This window comes from Ictalurus punctatus, chromosome 26 (genome assembly GCF_001660625.3).
Source record: "Ictalurus punctatus breed USDA103 chromosome 26, Coco_2.0, whole genome shotgun sequence".
NCBI lineage: Eukaryota > Metazoa > Chordata > Actinopteri > Siluriformes > Ictaluridae > Ictalurus > Ictalurus punctatus.
The window spans coordinates 14,887,452-14,914,212 of NC_030441.2; the positions used below are offsets into that span (position 1 = coordinate 14,887,452).

General features: G+C 38.3%; 2 protein-coding genes across 2 annotated transcripts; both read left to right on the forward strand.

Annotated features, from left to right (window-relative positions):
* Nucleotides 1–4,596: 4,596 nt before the first annotated feature.
* On the forward strand, nucleotides 4,597–12,771 carry LOC108258298 (cytolytic toxin-alpha). Its single transcript, XM_017456843.3, has 12 exons — nucleotides 4,597–4,690; nucleotides 4,834–4,926; nucleotides 6,252–8,005; nucleotides 8,239–8,358; nucleotides 9,935–10,023; nucleotides 10,198–10,396; nucleotides 10,483–10,596; nucleotides 10,725–10,826; nucleotides 10,969–11,057; nucleotides 11,178–11,373; nucleotides 11,452–11,565; nucleotides 11,905–12,771. The coding sequence occupies exons 2-12, from the start codon at nucleotides 4,836–4,838 to the stop codon at nucleotides 11,947–11,949; spliced, it is 2,913 nt and encodes a 970-aa protein (XP_017312332.1). The 5' UTR covers nucleotides 4,597–4,690; nucleotides 4,834–4,835; the 3' UTR covers nucleotides 11,950–12,771.
* Nucleotides 12,772–18,648: 5,877 nt separating this feature from the next.
* Nucleotides 18,649–26,134, forward strand: LOC108258304 (cytolytic toxin-alpha). The gene is made up of 12 exons (XM_017456852.3): nucleotides 18,649–18,745; nucleotides 18,889–18,981; nucleotides 20,483–22,236; nucleotides 22,461–22,580; nucleotides 23,292–23,380; nucleotides 23,555–23,753; nucleotides 23,840–23,953; nucleotides 24,082–24,183; nucleotides 24,326–24,414; nucleotides 24,535–24,730; nucleotides 24,809–24,922; nucleotides 25,263–26,134. The coding sequence occupies exons 2-12, from the start codon at nucleotides 18,891–18,893 to the stop codon at nucleotides 25,305–25,307; spliced, it is 2,913 nt and encodes a 970-aa protein (XP_017312341.1). The 5' UTR covers nucleotides 18,649–18,745; nucleotides 18,889–18,890; the 3' UTR covers nucleotides 25,308–26,134.
* The last annotated feature ends 627 nt before the right edge of the window (nucleotides 26,135–26,761 follow it).

The window sequence follows — 26,761 nt, forward strand, 5'->3', positions numbered from 1 at the left end:
GATGGATGTCTGGGTGTACAAAATGTTCCAAAAATATCTTCTGGGATGTTTTTTTCCCTTAAAAGATTAGTCGTAAGAAGCCTATTCAAGTGAATTTTCATGTTACTAGCTTTTCCCCAAACAGTTCACTGCAGCAAAAGTAAATGAGCAAATGGTGGCACAGGAGGTGTCAGGAGTGCAATTGTTTAATTTTTGCTAATTTCCTGACCAATGATTTGTTGTTAAGACTATTAAAAGCCTAATATTTTTGCCATTTGTGCTTGGCAATTTTTTTTTGACCAGGAGTTTATGTGTATGCATAATAGTTGTATGCCTATTTGTACCAAATACATTGCTCTGAGATGGTTGGGTAGAAGCATTCTAGTTAAGTAGAGAAAATTTGGGGTGGCATCGAGAGTGGCCAGTTAGATGTTATGATGTTAGATGCTTATCAGTGCCACCCCAGACACCTCTCTGGCTTCGTCTCTACACAAGGTGGTTGTTAACGATTGATTAATTAACACAAATAGAGACAAACAGAGTTAGGGTAAGGTCAAATCCAAACCGGAAGATTCTCATAGTTCCCACTAGAGGTCTCTGATGCCTCACTTTTCAGACATACTGTATGTGTGTAGATTTTAATGGGTCTCATATATTTTGAGAACAGAAGAGAATCAGGAATGTGCTTATTAGGGGACTTGGGCAGCTTATCTGTAAGTTGGCCTTGGGTCTCATTCACAGGTGGGTTTTATAGAATTGGAGGTTGAGAGTCAGACGAGGGATAACACCTATATGTATAATAAAGCTTTTTTTGTGCCTGTTTGCATCTTTTCCAAGAAAATATGAAGACAAAAGGGGAACTCTAACATAGAGATGGTAAAATTTTATTGAAAATCAAAGACTGTAGCCCAGAATCAATAGGCCTAGGGTGCCTGCTCACCTGCGTGAACATGCCATAGGCCTGCTGCAGGGAGGCATGAGTACTGCAGATGTGGATAGAGCACATCTATATATATATATATATATATATATATATATATATATATATATATATATACATACATACATATATATATATATATATATATATATATATATATATATATATATATATATATATATATATATATATATATATATATATATTAGAGAGAGACCTTCACAGGACACATTTCAACAACTGCACGGTCCTGTAGGTTCATTCTGTACAACATCAAGAAAATCAGACCCTATCTCATAGAACAAGCTACACAGCTATCTCAAAACTGGACTAATGCAACGCACTACTCCCAGGTCTCCCAGCCAGCTCCATCAAATCGATTCAGATGATTCAGAATGCAGCAGCATGCCTCGTTTTTAACCAGACCAAAAGAACCCATGTCACACCCCTCTTCATCTCCCTCCACTGGCTTCCTGTAGCTGCCCGCATCAAATTCAAGGCCTTGATGCTCACGTACAAGACCTTGTCTGGAACATCACCGCCCTAACTCAGCACTCTCCTTGAGGTTTATGTTCCCTCACGCAATCTGTGATTGGTTAATGACCGACGCTTAGTGGTGCCTACTCAGCGTGACTCAAGGTCCCTTTCCAGAACGTTCACACTAACTGTCCCTCAGTGGTTCAGTGAACTTCCAACCTCAATCCGGACAGCAGAATTTTCAAAAAACAGCTACAGAGACAGTCACTATTTTCAAAAACAGCTAAAGACCTAGCTCTTCCGTGAGCTCATAACTAACCCCTAACCTGCCAACCCCCACATTATCTCAAAAAATAAAATAAAATGTACAATGGCTCTTACACCTCTACTCTGCGCACTTAGATTTTTTAGAACTTAATTAAAAATCTTGTATTTTAGCACCACTTTGTATTTCTCATTTTTAAATCGCTTTGGATAAAAGCTTCTGCTAAATGAATAAATGTAAATGTAAACTAGATAACCTTTGCAAAATCAACAGTGTGGAAGCAACTGTGTCATAGATTCGCCTTCAGCTCAACAAATTAAAAACGAGTTCCATTATAATTATCTCTTCTCTCTGCTCAGTTGAGAGATCAAAACAGTATTACAAACATTGCCCTAGAAATGCCCTACAAACAATCTGGGCAAAAAAGCAAAAATGATTTCTTTATGTGCCACACTGTGTGTGATCAATCCAGAGGGCTGACGTGAACGTGAGTTGGGAGATGTATAAGACCAGTCAGGTGGTTATCCAGGCAATAGTCGCATTCAATGGAAAGGAACAGTACAGAACAGGCCTTTTTCCAGACCTTGCGGTAGCGGCAGAGGTGGGCTTGCAGGGAGGGGACCACAATATCGTCTTCCTGACTGGGGAACAAGAAGTCAAGTCAAGTCAAGTCAAGTGTGTTTTTTTATTGTCATTCTTCTGTATAACTTGTATACTTTGGAACGAAATGACGTTTCTTCAGGACCATGGTGCAACACAGAACAGTAGACAAGACTATGTAGTCTTGTAGTGCAAATACACAACAGTGCACAACAATAAATACACAGAACAATAAATACACAGAACATGGACTGTAAACTGTAAGCCATTGTGTAATGTAGCAGCACAAGTTTAGCAGCAATACTGGCAGCAAAAACGAGTTCCATAGTATAAAGTGACTGATGCAGCTATGTAAAGTGCACTGTGCAGTAGTACTGAGTCTTATTGGGTTCTTGCATGTGCAGTGGTATGGGTCTTACTGGGTTAGGTGCTAGCCCAGGTGAGCAGCAGTGTGCTGAGTAATCAGACTGCCTATGGGAAGAAACTGTTGCGAAGTCTGCTAGTGGTGGCACGGATGGTCCTCTACCTTCTGGGTAAGACGGGTGGGAAAGTTTGGTTCTGCCTCCGCAGGAAGTGGACACTCAGCTGGGCCTTCTTGGCTAGTCAGCTGGTGTTGAGAGTCCACGTGAGGTCCTCCATCATGTGCATACCAAGAAACTTGGAGCTTTTGACTCTCTCCACAGTTGTCCCATTGATGTACAGTGGTTCACTTGTTTATTTTGTCTTATCAATATTAAGAGATAAACTGTTGTCTTTACACCATTCTGTGAGCTGGTTCACCTTCTGCATGCACCATGACCGTGACCAGGTAAAAGCACTTACATGTTTAGTGAAGTTATAGTAGTAGTGTTTTTTGTAAGATAAAAGTTGACCATCCACTTGCTCCTTTTGCAAACACAGATCAGAAACTATGGCCTAAAATCAATTAAGTTTCCAGTGGCTCTTGAGTTAACGTATGGTGAACGTCTTATGCAAAGTAAGTCATAATTTAAGATTAGTCTTGAAGGGAATGATTGAGTAGGAGTCATTCTTTTCTCAGTACGAGCTGAGATTTGTGGGTCATGCTCATTTTATAGTGTAGTGGTGGCAGTGGTAGTTCCTTGCTCAATCTTCTGTGATAGTGATTGGAAGACTTATATTACAGCACTGCTAAAGAACTGATTTAGGGCCTTCATATGACCTAAAATTGAGGGGCTTTCACACTGCAGTTTAGTCCAAAACAGAGCACAGTTTGCATGAAAAATTGATAATGTGATAGGTGTTATGTGGACCAGGAAGTGCACCGTGGTACCAAACCCACAACTACCTGTAGGAAGTTTGGTTGCACTGGAACTGAGACTTGTTCAAGAAGTAAATTAACCTGCGCATGTGTTTTAGCCGATGATGAAATCATTCGTTTCCACAACACACGTGCGCCATGAGTGGCATTGTGGGACTCAGAAGGGGTTCACAGCTGCACATAATATCTGCTGCACCAAACAGCACCAAATAGCGCCAAATAGCTCCAAATACTATCCATCCATCCATCCATTTTCTATACCACTTAATCCTTTTAAGGGTCACGGGGAAACCTGGAGCCTATCCCACGGAGAATCGGGCACAAGGCGGGGTACACCCTGGACAGGGTGCCAATCCATCGCAGGGGCACCAAATACTAATAGCACCAAAAAAACAAAAAGCAAAAAATATGGTCAGTCACATTGTGTTCTCCATGTGCATTTGTGAGATGAACATGACATAAGATGAACGCAAATGCACCAGACTTTGATAGAATCAACTGAGTCTAAAAGCAGACCAATGCTGCGAGGGGCTCCAGGAACAACTGCACTCGAATTGGAACCACAGAAAACATGCCCAGTGTGAAACCAGTGTCTGACCGTTGGGGCACAGCTTGATTGACAGGCACAATGGATGAGTTAAGTATTGTTAAAAATTGTTAGAAAGATATGGTCTAAACCAATCTATTCCTACAATACTGGGGTTTTTTCCACTACTGGACTAGAGAGAGCAGATAACTATCTTCCAACATCATTTTCAGTTTGTTAAGCAAATTTAAACTGAAGGTAAATAACACACAGTTGTTCCCAGAGTATGCAGTTTGCATAATGTATCTGGCTTAAACCAAATTTAAGGTTCTTTGGGCATGCAGAAACAGCACATATTTTACTTATTTTACATTTATTTTACTTTGAAGCTTCATAGCAATAATTACCATCTCATTTGGAAACCCAGGGTAGATCACACAATGTTTGCCAGATAAAGATATCATTGTTTGATCATTTGCCCAGATTATTTGCCTTAACATTATTTATTATTTTATAGGGCTATAAAAGTCTCCAAAACCAACATCATTTTCAGAAGAATCGGGTTCAGATTAGAAGCATAGAAGAACACTGGGAACAACAGGTCTCATATACTCTTATATTTATGTAAGTAGATCTATCTATCTATTTATCTATATATTTATATGTACATAAATCTTGATTTTAAAAAAATGCTCCTTTCATATGGAGGACACTCATTGTATATAATTCAGAAATGCATATTATTAACACTGTGTATTTCTGGATAGCCATGGAGCCCAAAATCATTATGATGTCAGCCCTGGGAAGGGCCCTGTATCCTGGCATGTTGTATGACTGCCGCATGGATTCTTTTATTCCAGGTAAGCCTCTCATTTATAGTGCAATTAAATTGTAATGTTCATTATCCATGCTAAGGCAAGAAGGATTTTACTCACATTCATGCTTTTTTCTGAAAATTGTGGGGGTTTATGATGAGAGTGCTATATTAGAATTAGAACTGGGTTCAGGTAGGTAAAAAAAGATTAATAGAGAAGCTGGAAACTTGAAAAAAAAAATATTCTTATTGTTGTTTTATTGACTTTAAAGTGAAATGTGTAGGCACAAGGATGCTGACTAGTGAAACATTCTACATATTAGTGGCATAATCATAGCTGTATGATAGTTTCTGTATCAACATTGTTATTTTCCAGAGTCCACAAAGCTCTCGTGCCTTAGCAGAACTTTAGAGAAGTTTTTATTGAAGTTCAGGTTTCAGACGTAGGGACCTTATTCTCTTCCTTTCTATATTTATTATGAGTGTGGTTGGTTCTGCAAGATGCTCAGTGAAACTTGCAGCTTATTTCCTAAAACTACATGAATTCTACCTTTTTTTTTTTTTTTTTTTTTAAAGCAAAGGGTCGTCACATTAAATATTGCCTTTGATTCATTTATTACCATTTACTGCTCTTTATAGTATTTTTTTGATAGCGAAACATTTACTTTCATTATTTTTGAAGGCACAGTATTATATATAATACTGAATCGGTTATATTAGATTTACTCCACCTTTTATCTGGTTGGATAGTGGGCTTGGCTGGGTACTTAATGCGGCTTGTTACCAAGCCACCCCAGTAACAGTTTCAGTGACTGCAGAACCTTCATTTATTCATTGAACATTTAAAAAGGCTTGTGCATGTCATACTGGGAATTGGTCCATCATATTAAGTTGCAACATAAATATTTGTATTCAATCTGAGGTTCATGTTTAGTTATTCATTAAGCTCAAGTTGATGCAAAGAGAATTCTTTTTTCATTTTCACTCAATATCTTCTGTAAAAAAAAATTCTCAGATATTGTTAATGTAAGTTACCAATATGAATTAAGTTACAACAAGAAAAAATGTGTAATAGTCTTTGTTGTCATATTGGGCAATGCTGTTAGAAAATCAACAGTGATGACACAAAAGAAAATATAAATAAAGCAACATATGGCAACTTCTCATTTGCTTTCAGTTTTAGTGTCCTGGACCTAGATACTAGGATTCTATACTATACTCTTGTACAATACAAGATCAGAATCCAGCGACTCATGACCACTAATGTCCGATGATGTTACACTGAGACCGCAGTTATGATTTTAAAATATTTGCTGAAAAGTAATGTCATTTGTGATACATATATCATTTCTCATCTCTCTCTTATTTCAGGTGTTACTTTATGGGACAAGAAAGCATTGCGTGATGATATTGATGTGCATGACCAGACTAAAACATTTGTCAAGCTTGCTGCCTCTGACAGTGTCAGTGAAAAAGCCAACCTCCTAGATGTTAGTGCTTCCCTTAAAGCCAGTTTCTTAGGTGGGTTAGTGGAGGTTGGCGGATCAGCCAAGTTCCTGCAGGATTCCAAGTCCTCAGCACGTCAGTGCAGAGTTACTATGCAGTACAGCCAGACGACAAAATTTGAACAACTCACTATGAAAGAGCTTGGAAAAATCATCTATCCACAAGTATTTGAACAGAAAACTGCCACTCATGTAATTACAGCTGTATTGTATGGAGCTTCTGCTGTCATGGTGTTTGATTATACAACTGCAGAAAATGAGAGCAAACAGGCTGTTCAAGGAAATCTTCATGCAGTGGTGAAGAAGATCCCTACCATTTCCATTGAGGGGGAAGCATCCCTAAAGATGTCTCAAGATGAAAAGAAACTAGCTGAGAATATGAACGTCACATTTTATGGTGACTATGAGCTTGAAGAAAACCCCACCACATATGCAGAGGCTCTGAGGGTATGCAATACGTTGCCTAGTCTCCTGAGGAAAAGAAAGAGTAAAGGTGTACCAGTGACTGTGTGGCTGTACCCTCTGACACTTTTGGATAACAGGGCTGCTAAGTTGGTGAGAGAAATCAGTTTGAGCCTGGTGTCTAAAATAGACTATTTGCTGGAGGAGCTCAGTGACGTAGAGAGAAGATGCAATGACTTGCTCAAAAACCCTGTTACATTTGATTTCCCTGATCTAAAGGATAGGCTGCTGCAGTTTCAGGACTTACACAGTTCTTATAAGATAGCATTCCAGAAGGCACTGTGCAGTGTTTTGCCAGGTATTCGGAGTGGGGCACTGGAGAACAAGGCACTGGGGGACATCCTGAACAACCATTACTCATCACCCTTCACAGCTAGCAACATGAACAAATGGTTAGACGACATTTCATCTGAATTAAATATACTCCGTTCCTATACCAGTGGGCTGAAGGACCTGACAGTTGTGACATCCTCAGGGTTAGTTAATTCCATCCTATTTGATCCTGATGTTGATGTGGTGGTTTGCTTGTCATTTACATCTCTAAAGAATGAAGACTTATACCTTGTGGCACTAGAAGACTTCGTGAACTCTGACGGGTTGGTAAACTTGGTGCAAAGTAATGCTTTCTCACCCCAAGCAACAAAGCCCTGGTTCACTTCTCTTGACATTTCTGCGAGAATGAAGCAGAATCTTTCTCTATTTACAAGTTTTTCAATGGCCAATAAAAATGAGAAGAGAATCAAGTTCATCATTGCCTCCATATCTGACCCCACCAATCCAGGAGCCTCCATCCGATTTTATCTGAACGCCCTTCTGAAAAGTCTTAGGTTCCAGCCTGTATCCAAACCCCCCCTACCCATTGTAGAAACTAGTGATGAGAAAGTCCTACTAAAGCTTTCAAAATCCCCAACTGGAGAGACAGTAAAGTTCAGAGTTGAGTACAGGATGACACCGCCAACTGATTCAGCAGCTGATGCTGATGCATGGAAAGTCATCAACACTTCAGATACACAGATCAGCTTTACATTCAGTCAACTAAAGCCAGAACAACAATACTGGGTCCGGTACAGAGCTGTTAGTGATGCGGGAGTGAGTGAAGCCAGCGACTCTATCCCCTTCTCAATTCTTGGGAAGAAAGATGTCATAGTGGAACAATGGGTCAGTTAAGATCATAACAGATTGTTAATTACTCCTATTCATGCATGCATATGGGTTTGGTTAAAAAAATTTTTTATAGCTGCATGGAGAATTTCATACAAATGTAGCCTCATTAATATATTTTTTTTTTTTAGAAAAAAGAATCAATGAAATGATTAACAGTTATGCATGTCAGTAATATGTAAACATATATTTTCTTTCACTTATTTAGCTAATAATTTCTTTTCCCACAGGACTTATCCATGCCTTACCTCATAAATAAACTAAGGAATAAAATAATGACCAGTATGGGCATGTCACGATGGTCTCTTTCTACAATCAAGACAGAGACTACAAATGTTGTCAGCAGTCCTGTGAGTAGCAACAGTGCAAAATTACTCCCATTGATTATGCACATGATTACATATGTATGTGTTGTGAAAATGTATTTGCCCCCATCCTGATTTCTTCTCTTTTATATCTCATACTAATTGTTTCAGAAATTAAAAACAAAATCTAAGATAAAACAAAGGCAACCTGAGTAAACACAAAATGTAGTTTTTAAATGATAAAGTTATCTATTGAAGCAAATAAGTTATCCAGTACCAACTGGGCCTGTGTGAAAATGTATTTGCCCCCATAGTTACTAATTCCCCAAATCTATGAAACTGCATTCATTATGGGGACCAGACGCAACCAGGCCTGATTACTGCAAACCCTGTCCAATCAAATCAACACTTAAATAGAACTTTTTCAACAGCATGAATTTGGTTAAAACCCACTAACACACTATGACAAAATTGAGAGAAATTCCAGAAATGATGTGGAAGAAGGTGATTGTAATACATTAATCAGGGAAAGCTTACAAAGCTATTTAAAAGGCTCTGGGACTCCAAAGAACCACAGCGAGAGCCATTATCTCTAAATGGAAAAAGTCACTGTTCATGACTACACTATCAGAAAAACACTGGGCAAAAATGGCATCCATGGAAGAGTGGCAAAGTGAAAATCCCTGCTGACCCAGAAGAACATTAAGGCTCGTCTGAATTTTGCCAAAACACACCTTGATGACCCTCAAACCTTTTGGGAACATGTTCTGTGGACTGATGAGTCAAAAGTGCAACTGTTTGGAAGACAGGCATCCCATTACATCTGGCGTAAATCAAACACCGAATTCCACAAAAAGAACATCATACCTACAGTCAAGCATGGTGGTGGGAGTGTGATGGTGTGGGGATGCTTTGCTGCTTCAGGGCCTGGGCAACTTGCAATAATTGAGGGAAACATGAATTGTGCTGTCTACCAGAAAATCCTAAAGGGGAATTGCAGTCTTCAGTTCTAAAACTCAAGGTCAACTGGATTATGCAGCAAGATAATGATCCAAAGCATAGGAGTAAGTCCTAGTCCTAGAATTAAGTGAAAGACTGATCTCCAGTTATCGGAAGCATTTAATAGCATTTGCTATAAGTGGCACAACCAGATGTTAAGTTTAAGGGGGCAATTAGTTTTTCCCATGGGTGATAATGTGTTTGCGTCAATAATAATAAAAAAAAAGACAACATTTTTATTGTGTGTTTGCTCAGGTTTCCTTTCATTTATGTTGTATTTCGTTTGAAGATCTAAAACTATTTAATATGAGATATGCACAAAACAGAAGAAATCAGGATGGGGCAAATACAAATTGACAGGAATATATATATATATATATATATATATATATATATATATATAAAACTATGTAAATAGTGCAGCTTAACAATAAATACTGCCTTACTACATTATAGCATAAATTGTCACTAATTTGAAAATGTTAATGACTTTTCAATTAATTGAAAATAGAAAGCAGAATTTGTAGAAATGTTGCTGCATCAGCTAAATCCATGTTGTTTAGTTTAGATAAATATGTTATATCACCATTTCATGTTTATTATTTGCTTATACTCGCCACAGAAAATTCCTTACACTGATGCAATTCCTGGAGGGCTGAAAACTGGAATGGCTGTGTACTTCCAAGGAGCTGCTCTTGCAACAGGAAAAATGTATGTATTCATGTTATTGATCATGACATACTGAACAGTTTTCAGTAGTGGAAATATTTATCTAAATAAAAGTATGGGGTCACACTGATTTCATTTTATTTTGCCAGAATGTTATGTATATTGCATGGATTTTTATTGTAGTAGTTTGATATGAAGTTTTTATTCCACACACAGGTTTGAAATAAATCTTATAGCCGGGTCAAAGGAACGTGGCGATGTCACTTTTCACATGTACTATACATTCAGTGACTCGTTGGCCTATAACACCCGCAGGAATGGGAACTGGGAGAATGTTGAACGTGTACCAGGGTGTCCCATTTCCAAAGGATCAGCTTTTGATATTTTTTTTGTGATTAAATCAGAAGGCTATGAGGTATGAACATTAAAATAATGTGGGCACACAATGTAAACAATAATACAAATATGCTTACATTAGAATGACACATTTGTACTTTCCAGGTATATGTAAATGGGAAGAAGTATTACTTGTTCAAGCACCGCATGCCGGTGGAGAAAGTGAATACACTTCACATTTATGGAGACGTCAACATGAACATCATTAGTACTGTTCCAGTAAGTTATACCGTATACTCAAGCTCTTCAATTATGTGTGTGAGCGTATGTGTGTTGTTTTTTGCTTTGTTTTTTTTAAAAAACCTTTCATAAGCATCATTTTCATAAGCATTTTCTGCTCTCTCTAGAACTGGAGCGCATCTACTTTTGGTAAGGAACTAATCTCTGGCATCTCCCGCACAAAGCTTTCTAACATCCAGTCAGATGTGCCATATCCACTCTGCAACCCTGTAAGTTTCTGATAAATAAAGAAATTTCATGTGATTATAAAAATGACTTAATAAATTTAACATTTGCATTTTAATGATAAATCTCCATTATTGCAATAGAAATTATCATGGAATAAACCAACAATGCTTATCACCCCAACAGAAAAAAATCTTTTGCAGCAAAATCTCAGGAACCTTCAGACCTGGTCTGGCTTTGTTCTTCCAAGGGGTTGCTCCTTCAGATTATGAGTAGTATGGTCAATCTGTTTTCACTTCATCACAGTTTGAATGAAAAAATATGGAATAGTTTACTTCAAGCTTTATCAGTATAATCTGGTACTGTCATTAAAATGTTAAAATTATTTCTTGCAGCTTTGCAATAAATTTGCAGACTGGACCAAATTTTGGTTATGACACCGCTCTTCACTTCAAATCGAACGTAACCTCTGTGGCCCTTAACACCTGCAAGAATGGGGAATGGGATGAAGAAGTGTCTATTCAGGGAAGCCCATTTACCAGTGGAGGAGCCTTTGATATCATCATGATTGTTAGAACAGACGGCTATGAGGTGTGATTTATGGAGAAAATAAATAAAGTCAAAACTTTAAGTAAATGGATTAATACAAGTTACATTTTATTTGCTCAGGTAATTGTGAATGGCATGAGTTTCTGCATGTTCAATCACCGTATAGCAGTAGAGAAAGTGAATACACTTTCTATCACTGGCGATGTCTTCATGAACAACTTTGGCATTTTTGAAGTAAGTCAATTTCATATGTTGAAGGCAGAGAACAATCATTATAAAAAAAAAATGTGTCTACTGTATATAATATGATTATAATAATTCACTGTCCAGCTGCTGTGGATATCCATTTTAACAATTTGAAGTATATGGCGATCCATTAGAAAGAAAGAAGTTCATGTAACTTTTAGTCAAGTTTCTTTTTACTTTTATACACATGCGTCATTGATCTTTTGTATAACGAGAAAATGTCAGAATGTCTAATGTTGTGTTACATACTACCCTAATATTGTACATTTTGGGAACAGTTCTCTTGGATAACAGGAAAGTAAAGAGATGTTTCTTTTTTTCTACCAGGTGGACAATGTTAATATGAAAGCCAAGATTCCTGCCATTTTTTGAGGATTCCAAATCACCACTGGAGAACTGACTACGTGTTTAACAGCTTATTTTGTCTTGCTCTGTGCGCAAATATATCAGAATTTATAGACAGTCATGGACATGATTTGTCTTTCAGCATTGTTATGAAGTTTTGTTGCTTTTTACTGTTAGAAATTAACACACTATACATTCTTTGCTAAAGTTTCACAGTTTTATTGTATCTTTTAAATAATATAGATGGTTTGCATTAGTCTATATTTGCAGACAACTTTGCAGCAGAAGTGATGGCAGTTGTTTTTAAAGAAACCAATTTAAACCCATTTTCTGAAGCTTTTGATAAAGATCCAGGAAAATAGAGGTCTGTTCATTGACTATTATAAAACAAGAGTTCACTCTTTCCCCCATGATTTTAGAAAGAAAACCTGAATGAAAACCTCATCCATCACAAAAGTCTGCAATGTGCAATTCTGGCAGAAATTAGCAAAACTTCATGCTTAGCTTTTTGCTTATCCCTTCATAGCTCACAGCACAAAATGAGGAGGAACTTAACTTCTAATTCATTGTTTCTTTACTTTGCTGTTTCTTTACTTTTTGGTTTCTGTTTCAATGTCACCTTAAATGCTGTTGTTATACAATTTTGGACTTGTAGAGAGCACTAATTGCTACTCACTTCTAAAAAGAATGACTCTATTTGAAATATTAAAAGACATCATTCAATTGGCTAAATATATTATGATATGATTAAGTTGTGTTGTTATTTGGAATTGGGAAACTATTTACTTCTTGCTTAAATCATTTTAACAATGTACTGATCATAATCATTGAATAAATAATAAGGTTTGACACATTGTCTATACTTTATTTTCTTGACCAAAAAAAGGCATAATGTGACATGGTACACTTGTTGTGTAACAGTAGCATAATATACTGTATGAAATACATAGAGATAGAGAGAGAGAGAGAGAGAGAGACACGCGCGCACACGCGCACACACACACACACACACACACACACACACACACACACACACGCACACACAGAGCAAATGACATTTGTGCACAGACTAAATCATACTCAGAGAGAAATATATACTAGAATCCATTCATAATTAGTGAGACACCCTTTTACATATGCATCCCAATGCTAAGCAAACACATAAGCAAAGTGTGTATTTACAATGTTCATATCTAATACGAATGTTCACTTTTCTGAATGAAATATTCCTAGAAAAATATTTTGTGGGAAACAATCTCAAAGCTAAAGGCTTCTCAAACCTGTCAAGGTGTGTGTGTGTGTGTGTGTGTGTGTGTGTGTGTGTGTGTGTGTGTGTGTGTGTGTGTGTGTGTGTGTGTGTGTGTGTGTGTGTGCGTGTGTGGGTGTGGGTGTGTACTTGTGAAGAAAAAGGATTCAGAGGATCCTCATAGTATATTTAAGCCACATTACTATGAAAATATCCACCAGCAACTGTGTTAAATGTGTTAAACATAAATGGTGTTACTATTGAAAAAGCAGGAGATTGTATGTTGGTCATGGTATATTGATCACCCAGATATTTGAAAATGTGTTTACGAATAAATGGCATCATGGCTGCTCAACCCTGCACCTGCTGTGATTAGTTACAGCTTTAATCTAACACCCTTAAACAAACACATTTAAATCTTCAGTAGCTTCTAAATAGTATAACCCCCAACTCCAAAAAAGTTGGGATGCTGCATAAAATGTAAATAAATGTAAATAAAAACAGAATGCAATGGTCTGCAAATCTCATAATCCCATATGTTATTCACAATAGAACATAGAAAACATATCAAATGTTTAAGCTGAATAAATGTACCATTTAATATAAGATAATTTTTAATTTGATGGCTGCAACATGTCTCATAAAAGTTGGGACGGGGCAACAAAAGGCTGGAAAAGTGTAATTAAAAAGAAACAGCTGGAGGAACATTTTGAAACTAATTAGGTTAATTGGCAACAGGTCAGTAACATGACTGGGTATAAAAAGAGTATCTTAGAGATGCAGTCTCTCAGAAGTAAAGATGGGATGGGATATGGATGGAAGCATATTTTGCTTTAAAACCTGTATATACTTTTCAGCCTTGATGGTACTTACCATGCCATTCACCACCTATTATGAGCGGGCAAACTGGGTGACCTCTTCCCTCAAGCTCCCGCCTAAGACCCACTATGTGGTCTCCTCTGCCGATATCCAGACAGAGGTCACCATTGCCACCTCATCTTCAGAGCTCCAACCTGAGACCCTTGAGGTGGTCTCACCTGCAGAGCTCCAGCAGGACATCAATGTGGCGACCTCATCTCCAGAAATCCAACAGGAGACCCACAAGGCGGTCTCATCCCCAGAGCTCCAGCATGACACCCATGAGGCACTCTCATTCCCAGAGCTCCAGCATGAGACCCACGGGGTGGTCTCATCCCCAGAGCTCCAACATGAAATGCAAGAGGCGGTCTCATCCCCAGAGCTCGAGGTTGAGATCCATGAGGTGGCCTCATCCCCAGAGATCCAGCATAAAGTCAAGTTCCTACTAGAGTGCAACGAGGTGACCTCCCAAGCCAAGTTCCTGTCAGAGGTCGAAGAGACGACCTTTCCTGCTAAGGTCCTGTCCGAAGTCGAAGAGATGACCTCTCAAGCCGAGTTCTTGTCTGAGGTCGAAGAGACAGTCTCCCAAGTCAAGTTTCTGTCAGAGGTCAAAGAGACGACCTCTCAAGACAGTTTTTGTTCAAGGTCGAACGGCGACCTTTCAATTTCAAGGTCGATGAGATGGCCTCCTAAGCCATGTTCCTGTCTGAGATCGAAGAGACGGCCTCTCAAGCCAAGTTCCTGTCCGAGATCAAAAAAAGGACCTCTCAAGCCAAGTTTTTGTCCGAGGTTGAAGAGATGGCCTCCCAAGCCAAGTTCATGTCCGAGGTCGAAGAGACGGCCTCCCAAGACACGTTCCTGTCTGAGGTTCGAAGAGACAACCTCTCGAGCAAAGTTCCTGTCCGAGGTCAAACATCTCAAACCAAGTTTCTGTCCGAAGTCGAACAGACGGCTTCTCAAGTCAAGTTCCTGTCCGAGGTCGACGAGGCGACCTCCCATGCCAAGTTCCAGCAAAAAGTCGACGAGGTGACCTCCCACACCAAGTTTCTGTCTGACGTCGAAGAGGCCGCCTCTCATGCCAAGTTCCTGTCTGAGGTCGAAGAGGCCGCCTCTCATGCCAAGTTCCTGTCTGAGGTCGAAGAGACCACCTCTCATGCCAAGTTCCTGTCTGAGGTCGACGAGGTGACCTCCCACGCCAAGTTCCAGCTAAAAGTCGACGAGTTGACCTCCCACACCAAGTTCCCATCTGAGATCAACGATGTGACCTTCCACACCATGTTCCAGCCTGAAACTGACGTCGCGACCAACCAAGTTCTCCTTATGCCTGAAACCGACGTCACAACCAACCAAGTTATGCTCACGCCAGAGTCTGTTGACACGACCAACCAAGATCTCCTCGTGCCTGAAACTGACGCCGCGACCAACCAAGTTCTCCTAATGCCTGAAACCGATGTCACAAGCAACCAAGTTCAGCTCACGACTTAGTCTGTTGACACAGCCAACCAAGTTCAGCCTGCATAGTCGATGGAGAACAACAGACCGCCTTCCTGCTCCACTGAGGATGATGCTCCGCCTTCCTGCTCTGCTGAGGACATTGCTCTGCCTTCCTGCCCCACTGAGGATGCTGCTCAGTCTCCCGGTTCAGCTGAAGACATTTGGCACAGGACTGCCAGGGGAGGGGAGTGTGTTCTGGCGCTCCCAGAACACACTCCCCGAGGGGGGTTATGTCACGATTTACCCTTGAGCTAGCGCTGTAGCTTGCAGTATGCTCAGAGACCCGTAGCGCAAGTTCGATGTGTGAGCTCGAAGCATGAGCCGATGTGTGAACTCTTAGTGATCGCCCCGCCCCAACTTTTTTGAGACGTGTTGTGGCCACAAATTAAAAATTACCTCATTTTTTCTTAAAATGGTATATTTACGTTGTTTAAACATTTGATATGTTTTCTATGTTCTATTGTGAATAATATATGGATTTATGAGATTTGCAGATCATTGCACTCTGTTTTTATTTACATTTATTTATGTTTTACACAGCGCCCAACTTTTTTGGAATCGGGATTGTACATCAAGTTGTGCTGAGATGGAAATATGACACATGGAAGTTTATAAAAAATGATCTGTGTAATGCTGTGTCTTTAAACATTTGTATGGTTAATATTTGAACCTCTTGGAAATTGTTCATAGTCCAAGAAAAATATTCAAATAGATTCCACTTCAGAATTTCACTAGAATTACAATTAGAAGGAATGTTGCTACCATCTGGTGGAATTTAATGCTATTACAAGATTAAATTTGATCAGTTTTTGTAATAAAAAGTCTAACATGAATAACAAAAATAAAGTGCAGTGCAGGAGTGTAAATACTTAGGCTATAGGCTATACTGATATAAATGAAACATATATATATATCAATTGATTTGCTGTTGTGTTATATCAGGGCCCTCTGCAGGCCACTTCAGTTCTTCCGCTCGGTTTCTTCCAGCATTGGCAAACCATATCTTCATGGAGCTCACTTTATGCACAGGGGTATTGCCATGCTAGAACGGGTTTGGGCCTCTTAGTTCCAGCGAAGGGGAACTGTAATGCTGCAGCATACAAAAGACATCCTAGACAATAATGTGCCTCCTACTTTGTGGAAAAGGTTTAGGAAAGGCTTACTTACAGGGGGTCATGGCCAGGCATCCACATACTTTTGGAAATATAGCGTCGATTCCACTTCATTCTGATTCAGAGCCATTCTGCTGAAAGAATTATGATGTGGGAAGTATCAAATGCACAAAAAGGCTGACTCCATGACAGGTTCTATCACATCTGCCCCCAAGTTCTAGGACACTTCTCCTAAGGTCACACTCATTTCTTGTCTGATATGTATATAAAGGACATGGACTCACATACACACCACAAAGACTTGCTATTTGTTCACAACATTGTATGTTCTGAGCGTTTGAATTACGTCTTGTGTACTGACTAGTTCTGTTTAGACTAGTACTGTGCTCACTGAAACCTCAATGCCTGTTGCCACCAAGTCTTGCTCCAGGTCTTTTGCAGTCACTTGAGGGTTTTTCACAACCTGCCTTCTCAGAAATCTGGCTGCAGCTGTTGATAGCTTACTTTTTTTGCTCTGTCCAGGTATTTTGTGTATTTTCTGCCCATAGCCAGTTCCGATATTTCATGTGTTCCAGCTCAAGCACAACTGCTGCAACTAATGAAGACCTTGATTAATTGCATCAGGTGTGCTTGAGACAACACCTGTTATGCATATTTGTGCTGTTGTGAGGGATTCTATTCAGCAGGTTGAATAAATTTGAGACTGGAGAAATCATTATGAGTTGCATTTTCAGTTGAATTTGGGATACCACTTGAAGCATTCGTTCTGTTGAACTATTTCAATTGCTTTTGTTTGATTTGTTCATTGCAGACAGCTGAAAGTCTGTAAATTTTGACAATAAACATGATTTCCAATGGGGGTTGAATAATTTTGACTGCAACTGTAGGTCATAATTCAAAATGAATGACTGAAGGCCTAAAACTGAGGGGGCCTTCATACTGGCAGTTTAGTCCAAAACGCACGGTTTGCATGAAAAATTGATAATGTGACAGATGTCATGTGGCCCAGGAAGTGCACCGTGGTACCAAACCCACAACTACCTGCAGGAGGTGGTCTGAGTTTGGTTGCACTGGAACTGAGCCGTGATTCCTGTGAATGAGAACTCGGATCCGCACTTGTTCAAGAAGTAAATTAACCTGCGCATGTGTTTTAGCCGATGATGACATCATTCGTTTCACAACACACATGCACCATGAGTGGCAGGGGATTTTGTAGGACTCAGAAGAGGTTCACTGCTGCACATAATATCTGCTGCACCAAACAGCACCAAATAGCACCAAATACTAATAGCACCAAAATAACAAAATATATGGTGTCACGTTGTGTTCTCCATGTGCATTTATGAGATGAACATGACATAAGATGAACACAAATGCACCAGACTTTGATAGAATCAACTGTCTAAAAGCAGACCAATGCTGCGAGGGGCTCCAGGAACAACTGCACTCGAACTGGAACCACAGAAAACATGCCCAGTGTGAAACCAGTGTCTGACCGTTGGGGCACAGCTTGATGGATGGATGAGTTAAGTATGGATGAGTTAAGTATGGATGAGTTAAATATTGGATGAGTTAAGTATGTATGAGTTAAGTATTGTTAAAGTGACAAACAAAGTTCTGTTGTAAAGGTACGGGCTAAAGCAGTCTATTCCTACAATACTGGGGTTTTTTCCACTATTGGACTAGAGAGAACAGATAACTATCTTCCAACATCATTTTCAGTTTGTTAAGCAAATTTAAACTGAAGGTAAATAACACACAGTTGTTCCCACAGTATGCAGTTTGCATAATGTATCTGGCTTAAACCAAATTTAAGGTTCTTTGGGCATGCAGAAACAGCACATATTTTACTTATTTTACATTTATTTTACTTTGAAGCTTCATAGCAATAATTACCATCTCATTTGGAAACCCAGGGTAGATCACACAATGTTTGCCAGATAACGATATCATTGTTTGATCATTTGCCCAGATTATTTGCCTTAACATTATTTATTATTTTATAGGGCTATAAAAGTCTCCAAAACCAACATCATTTTCAGAAGAATCGGGTTCAGATTAGAAGCATAGAAGAACACTGGGAACAACAGGTCTCATATACTCTTATATTTATGTAAGTAGATCTATCTATCTATTTATCTATATATTTATATGTACATAAATCTTGATTTTAAAAAAATGCTCCTTTCATATGGAGGACACTCATTGTATATAATTCAGAAATGCATATTATTAACACTGTGTATTTCTGGATAGCCATGGAGCCCAAAATCATTATGATGTCAGCCCTGGGAAGGGCCCTGTATCCTGGCATGTTGTATGACTGCCGCATGGATTCTTTTATTCCAGGTAAGCCTCTCATTTATAGTGCAATTAAATTGTAATGTTCATTATCCATGCTAAGGCAAGAAGGATATTACTCACATTCATGCTTTTTTCTGAAAATTGTGGGTTTTTATGATGAGAGTGCTATATTAGAATTAGAACTGGGTTCAGGAAGGTAAAAAAAGATTAAGAGAGAAGCTGGAAACTTGAAAAAAATGATTCTTATTGTTGTTATTGTTGTTTTTATTTACTTTAAAGTGAAATGTGTAAGCACATGGGTGATTGCTTATGTAGCTAAATAATTCCAGTAAAAGCTTCCTGCATATTAGTGACAAAATCATAGCTGTATGATAGTTTCTGTAACGTTGCAGGTACCTTCTCAGGAAAATTAGTTTTAATTAATTAGCGCTGATTCACATCACCCATGCATGCCACTACTTAAACCAACGGGTTTTGGAAGTTGGCATGCGGATAGAATTCTGTGCCACGTAGCAGAGCAGTAGTGGTGCTTTGAGGTTATTTTTTAAAGTCCACAAAGCTCTGGTGCCTTAGGTGTAGCAGAACTTTAGAGAAGTTTTTATTGAAGTTCAGGTTTCAGACTTAGGGACCTTATTCTCTTCCTTTCTATATTTATTATGAGTGTGGTTGGTTCTGCAAGATGCTCAGTGAAACTTGCAGCTTATTTCCTAAAACTACATGAATTCTACCTGAGACAACTTTTTTTTTTTTTAAAGCAAAGGGTCGCCACATTAAATATTGCCTTTGATTCATGTATTAAGATTTACTGCTCTTTATAGTGTTTTTTAAGGGAGAAACATTTAATTTCATTATTTTTGAAGGCACAGTACTGTTCTGTATATAATACTGAATCGGTTATATTAGATTTACTCCACCTTTTATCTCTTTGGATAGCGGGCTTGGCTGGGTACTTAATGCGGCTTGTTACCAAGCCACCCCAGTAACAGTTTCAGTGACTGCAGAACCTTCATTTATTCATTGAACATTTAAAAAGGCTTGTGCATGTCATATTAATCATCATATTAAGTTGCAACATAAATATTTGTATTCAATCTGAGGTTCATGTTTAGTTATTCATTAAGCTCAAGTTGATGCAAAGAGAATTCTTTTTTCATTTTCACTCAATATCTTCTGTAAAAAAAAATTCTCAGATATTGTTAATGTAAGTTACCAATATGAATTAAGTTACAACAAGAAAAAATGTGCAGTAGTCTTTGTTGTCATATTGGGCAATGCTGTTAGAAAATCAATAGTGATGACACAAAAGAAAATATAAATAAAGCAACATATGGCAACTTCTCATTTGCTTTCAGTTTTAGTGTCCTGGACCTAGATACTAGGATTCTATACTATACTCTTGTACAATACAAGATCAGAATCCAGCGACTCATGACCACTAATGTCCGATGATGTTACACTGAGACCGCAGTTATGATTTTAGAATATTTGCTGAAAAGTAATGTCATTTGTGATACATATATCATTTCTCATCTCTCTCTTATTTCAGGTGTTACTTTATGGGACAAGCACGCATTGCGTGATGATCTTGATGTGCATGACCAGACTAAAACATTTGTCAAGCTTGCTGCCTCTGACAGTGTCAGTGAAAAAGCCAACCTCCTAGATGTTAGTGCTTCCCTTAAAGCCAGTTTCTTAGGTGGGTTAGTGGAGGTTGGCGGATCAGCCAAGTTCCTGCAGGATTCCAAGTCCTCAGCACGTCAGTGCAGAGTTACTATGCAGTACAGCCAGACGACAACATTTGAACAACTCACTATGAAGGAGATTGGCAATATCATCTATCCACAAGTATTTGAACAGAAAACTGCCACTCATGTAGTTACAGCTGTATTGTATGGAGCTTCTGCTGTCATGGTGTTTGATTATACAACTGCAGAAAATGAGAGCAAACAGGTTATTGAAGGAAATCTTTATGCAGTGATCAAGAAGATCCCTACCATTTCCATTGAGGGGCAAGCATCCCTAAAGATGACTCAAGATGAAAAGAAACTAGCTGAGAATATGAACGTCACATTTTATGGTGACTATGAGCTTGAAGAAAACCCCACCACATTCACAGAGGCTCTGAGGGCATGCAAGAGGTTGCCTAGTCTCCTGAAGGAAAGAAACAGTAAAGGTGTACCAGTGACTGTGTGGCTGTACCCTCTGACACTTTTGGATAACAGGGCTGCTAAGTTGGTGAGAGAAATCAGTTCAAGCCTGGTGTCTAAAACAGAAACTCAGCTGGAGGAGCTCAGTGAAGTAGAGAGAAGATGCAATGATTTGCTCAAAAACCCTGTTACATTTGATTTCCCTGATCTAAAGGGTAGGCTGCTGCAGTTTCAGGACTTACACCGTTCTTATAAGATAGCATTCCAGAAGGCACTGTGCAGTGTTTTGCCAGGTATTCGGAGTGGGGCACTGGAGAACAAGGCACTGGGGGACATCCTGAACAACCATTACTCATCACCCTTCACCGATACCCACATGAACAAATGGTTAGACGACATTTCAACTGAATTAAATATACTCCGTTCCTATACCAGTGGGCTGAAGGACCTGTCAGTTGTGACATCATCTGGGTCATTTAATTCCATCCTATTTGATCCTGATGTTGATGTGGTGGTTTGCTTGTCATTTACATCTCTAAAGAATGAAGACTTATACCTTGTGGCTCTACAAGACTTTGTGAAATCTGAAGGGTTGACAAACTTGGAGCAAAAAAAAGCTTTCTCACCCCAAGCAACACAGCCCTGGTTCACTTCCCTTGACATTTCTGCGAGAATGAGGCAGAATCTTTCTCTCTTTACAAGTTTTTCAATGGCCAATAAAAATGAGAAGAGAATCAAGTTCATCATTGCCTCCATACCTGACCCCACCAATCCAGGAACCTCCATCCATTTTTATCTGAACGGCCTTCTGAAAAGTCCTAAGTTCCAGCCTGTATCCAAACCCCCCCTACCCATTGTAGAAACTAGTGATGAGAAAGTCCTACTAAAGCTTTCAAAATCCCCAACTGGAGAGACAGTAAAGTTCAGAGTTGAGTACAGGATGACACCGCCAACTGATTCAGCAGCTGATGCTGATGCATGGAAAGTCATCAACACTTCAGATGCACAGACCAGCTTCACATTCACTCAACTAAAGCCAGAAGAACAATACTGGGTCCGGTACAGAGCTGTTAGTGATGCGGGAGTGAGTGATGCCAGCGACTCTGTCCCCTTCTCATTTCATGGGAAGAGAGATGTCACAGTGGACAAATGGGTCAGTTATGATGATAACAGATTACTAATTACTCCTGTTCATGCATGCATATGGGTTTGGTTAAATTTTTTTAATAGCTGCATGGAGAATTTGATATCAATGTAACCTCAATATTTATTATTTTTTTTAAAGAATCAATGAAATGATTAACAGTAATGCATGTCAGTAATATGTAAACATATATTTTAGTTAGTTTATTTAGCAAATCATTTCTTTTCCCACAGGACTTATCCATGCCTTACCTCATAAATAAACTAAGGACTACAGTAATGACCAGTATGGGCATGTCACGATGGTCTCTTTCTACAATCAAGACAGAGACTACAAATGTTGTCAGCAGTCCTGTGAGTAGCAACAGTGCAAAATTACTCCCATTGATTATGCACATGATTACATATGTATATGTTGTGAAAATGTATTTGCCCCCATCCTGATTTCTTCTGTTTTTGTGTATATCTCAGACTAATTGTTTCAGAAATTAAAGCAAATTCTAAGCTAAAACGAAGGCAACCTGAGTAAACACAAAATGTAGTTTTTAAATGATAATGTTGTTTATTTAGGAAAATAAGTCATCAAATACCAACTGGGCCTGTGTGAAAATGTATTTGCCCCCATAGTTACTAATTCCCCTCAATCAGTGAAACTGCATTCATTATGGGGACCAGACGCAACCAGGCCTGATTACTGCAAACCCTACATTTTTATTGTGTGTTTGCTCAGGTTTCCTTTGTTTTATGTTGTATTTCATTTGAAAATCTAAAACTATTTAATATGAGATATACACAAAACAAGAAATCAGGATGGGGCAAATACAAATTGACAGGAATATATACATAAAGCTATGTAAATAGCGCAGCTTAACAATAAATACTGCCTTACTACATTATAGCATAAATTGTCACTAATTTGAAAATGTTAATGACTTTTCAATTAATTGAAAATAGAAAGCAGAATTTGTAGAAATGTTGTTGCATCAGCTAAATCCATGTTGTTTAGTTTAGATAAAAATATTATATCACCATTTCATGTTTATTATTTGCTTATACTCGCCACAGAAAATTCCTTACACTGATGCAATTCCTGGAGGGCTGAAAACTGGAATGGCTGTGTACTTCCAAGGAGCTGCTCTCGCAACAGGAATAACGTATGTATTCATGTTATTGATCATGACATACTGAACAGTTTTCAGTAGTGGAAATATTTATCTAAATAAAAGTATGGGGTCACACTGACTTCATTTTATTTTGCCAGAATGTTATGTATATTGCATGGATTTTTATTGTAGTAGTTTGATATGAAGTTTTTATTCCACACACAGGTTTGAAATAAATCTTATAGCCGGGTCAAAGGAACATGGCGATATCACTTTTCACATGTACTATACATTCAGTCACTCGTTGGCCTATAACACCCGCAGGAATGGGAACTGGGAGAATGTTGAACGTGTACCAGGGTGTCCCATTTCCAAAGGATCAGCTTTTGATATTTTTTTTGTGATTAAATCAGAAGGCTATGAGGTATGAAGATTAAAATAATGTGGGCACACAATGTAAACAATAATACAAATATGCTTACATTAGAATGACACATTTGTACTTTCCAGGTATATGTAAATGGGAAGAAGTATTACCTGTTCAAGCACCGCATGCCGGTGGAGAAAGTGAATACACTTCACATTTATGGAGACGTCAACATGAACATCATTAGTACTGTTCCAGTAAGTTATACCGTATACTCAAGCTCTTCAATTATGTGTGTGAGCGTATGTGTGTTGTTTTTTGCTTTGTTTTTTTTAAAAAACCTTTCATAAGCATCATTTTCACAAGCATTTTCTGCTCTCTCTAGAACTGGAGCGCATCTACTTTTGGTAAGGAACTAATCTCTGGCATCTCACGCACAAAGCTTTCTAACATCCAGTCAGATGTGCCATATCCACTCTGCAACCCTGTGAGTTTCTGATAAATAAAGAAATTTCATGTGATTATAAAAATGACTTAATAAATTTAACATTTGCATTTTAATGATAAATCTTCATCATTGCAATAGAAATTATCATGGAATAAACCAACAATGCTTATCACCCCAACAGAAAAAAGTCTATTCCAACAAAATCTCAGGAGCCTTCAGACCTGGTCTGGCTTTGTTCTTCCAAGGGGTTGCTCCTTCAGATTATGAGTAGTATGGTCAATCTGTTTTCACTTCATCACAGTTTGAATGAACAAATATGGAATAGTTTACTTCAAGCTTTATCAGTATAATCTGGTACTGTCATTAAAATGTTAAAATTATTTCTTGCAGCTTTGCAATAAATTTGCAGACTGGACCAAATTTTGGTTATGACACCGCTCTTCACTTCAAACCAATGGTAACCTCTGTGGCCCTTAACACCTGCAGGAATGGGGAATGGGATGAAGAAGTGTCTATTCAGGGAAGCCCATTTACCAGTGGAGGAGCCTTTGATATCATCATGATTGTTAGAACAGACGGCTATGAGGTGTGATTTATGGAGAAAATAAATAAAGTCAAAACTTTAAGTAAATGGATTAATAAAAGTTACATTTTATTTGCTCAGGTAATTGTGAATGGCATGAGTTTCTGCGTGTTCAATCACCGTATAGCAGTAGAGAAAGTGAATACACTTTCTATCACTTACGATGTCTTCATGAACAACTTTGGCATTTTTGAAGTAAGTCAGTTTCATATGTTGATGGCAGAGAACAATCATTATAAAAAAATAATGTGTGTACTGTATATAATATGATTATAATAATTCACTGTCCAGCTGCTGTGGATATCCATTTTAACAATTTGAAGCATATGGCGATCCATTAGAAAGAAAGAAGTTCATGTAACTTTTAGTCAAGTTTCTTTTTACTTTTATACACATGCGTCATTGATCTTTTGTATAGCGAGAAAATGTCAGAATGTCTAATGTTGAGTTACATACTACCCTAATATTGCACATTTTGGGAACAGTTCTCTTGGATAACAGGAAAGTAAAGAGATGTTTTTTTTTTTTCTACCAGGTGGACAATGTTAATATGAAAGCCAGGATTCCTGCCTTTATTTGAGGATTCCAAATCACCACTGGAGAACTGACTACGTGTTTAACAGCTTATTTTGTCTTGCTCTGTGCGCAAATATATCAGAATTTATAGACAGTCATGGACATGATTTGTCTTTCAGCATTGTTATGAAGTTTTGTTGCTTTTTACTGTTAGAAATTAACACACTATACATTCTTTGCTAAAGTTTCACAGTTTTATTGTATCTTTTAAATAATATAGATGGTTTGCATTAGTCTATATTTGCAGACAACTTTGCAGCAGAAGTGATGGCAGTTGTTTTTAAATAACCAATTTAAACCCATTTTCTGAAGCTTTTGATAAAGATCCAGGATAATAGAGGTCTGTTCATTGACTATTATAAAACAAGAGTTCACTCTTTCCCCCATGATTTTAGAAAGAAAACCTGAATGAAAACCTCATCCATCACAAAAGTCTGCAATGTGCAATTCTGGCAGAAATTAGCAAAACTTCATGCTTAGCTTTTTGCTTATCCCTTCATAGCTCACAGCACAAAATGAGGAGGAACTTAACTTCTAATTCATTGTTTATTTACTTTGCTGTTTTTTTCCTTTTTTGGTTTGTGTTTCAATGTCACCTTAAATGCTGTTGTTATACAATTTTGGACTTGTAGAGAGCACTCATTGCTACTCACTTCTAAAAAGAATGAGTCTATTTGAAATATTTTAAAACATCATTCAATTGGCCAAATACATTATGATATGATTAAGTTGTGTTGTTATTAGGAATTGGGAAACTATTTACTTCTTGCTTAAATCATTTTAACAATGTACTGATCATAATCATTGAATAAATAATAAGGTTTGACACATTGTCTATACTTTATTTTCTTGGGCAAAAAAAGGCACAATGTGACATGTTACACTTGTTGTGTCTTCTCCCTTAACAGTAGTATAATATATTGTATGAAATACATAGAGAGAGAGAGAGAGAGAGAGAGAGAGAGAGAGAGAGAGAGAGAGAGAGAGAGAGAGCAAATGACATTTGTGCACAGACGAAATCATACTCAGAGGGAAATATATCCTAGAATCCATACATAATTAGTGAGACTCCATACATAATTAGTGAGACTCGGCCCTTTTACAAATGCATCCCAATGCTAAGGTGGAGCTTGGGTACACATAAGCAAAGTATGTATTTACAATGTTCATATCTAATATGAATGTTCACTTTTCTGAATGAAATATTCCTTGAAAAGTATTTTGTGGAAAACAATCTCCTGGTCAGAATTACTGTGTGTGTGTGTGTGTGTGTGTGTGTGTGTGTGTGTGTGGGTTGGGTGGGTGTGTGTGTGTGTGTGTGTGTGTGTGTGTGTGTGTGTGTGTGTGTGTGTGTGTGTGTGTGGGTGTGTGTGTGTGTGTGCGTGTGTGGGTGTGGGTGTGTACTTGTGATGAAAAAGGATTCAGGGGATCCTCATAGTATATTTAAGCCACATTACT

What these genes read in the sequence shown, in the direction of transcription:
- LOC108258304 (XM_017456852.3), top strand. Translation starts at nt 18,891, where the DNA reads ATGGAGCCCAAAATCATTATGATGTCAGCCCTGGGAAGGGCCCTGTAT. An exon ending in CAAATGTTGTCAGCAGTCCT is followed by an intron (nt 22,581 to 23,291) that starts GTGAGTAGCAAC and finishes TACTCGCCACAG; the next exon opens with AAAATTCCTTACACTGATGC. An exon ending in TTAGAACAGACGGCTATGAG is followed by an intron (nt 24,731 to 24,808) that starts GTGTGATTTATG and finishes TTATTTGCTCAG; the next exon opens with GTAATTGTGAATGGCATGAG.
- LOC108258298 (XM_017456843.3), top strand. Translation starts at nt 4,836, where the DNA reads ATGGAGCCCAAAATCATTATGATGTCAGCCCTGGGAAGGGCCCTGTAT. An exon ending in CAAATGTTGTCAGCAGTCCT is followed by an intron (nt 8,359 to 9,934) that starts GTGAGTAGCAAC and finishes TACTCGCCACAG; the next exon opens with AAAATTCCTTACACTGATGC. An exon ending in GCTCTTGCAACAGGAAAAAT is followed by an intron (nt 10,024 to 10,197) that starts GTATGTATTCAT and finishes TTCCACACACAG; the next exon opens with GTTTGAAATAAATCTTATAG.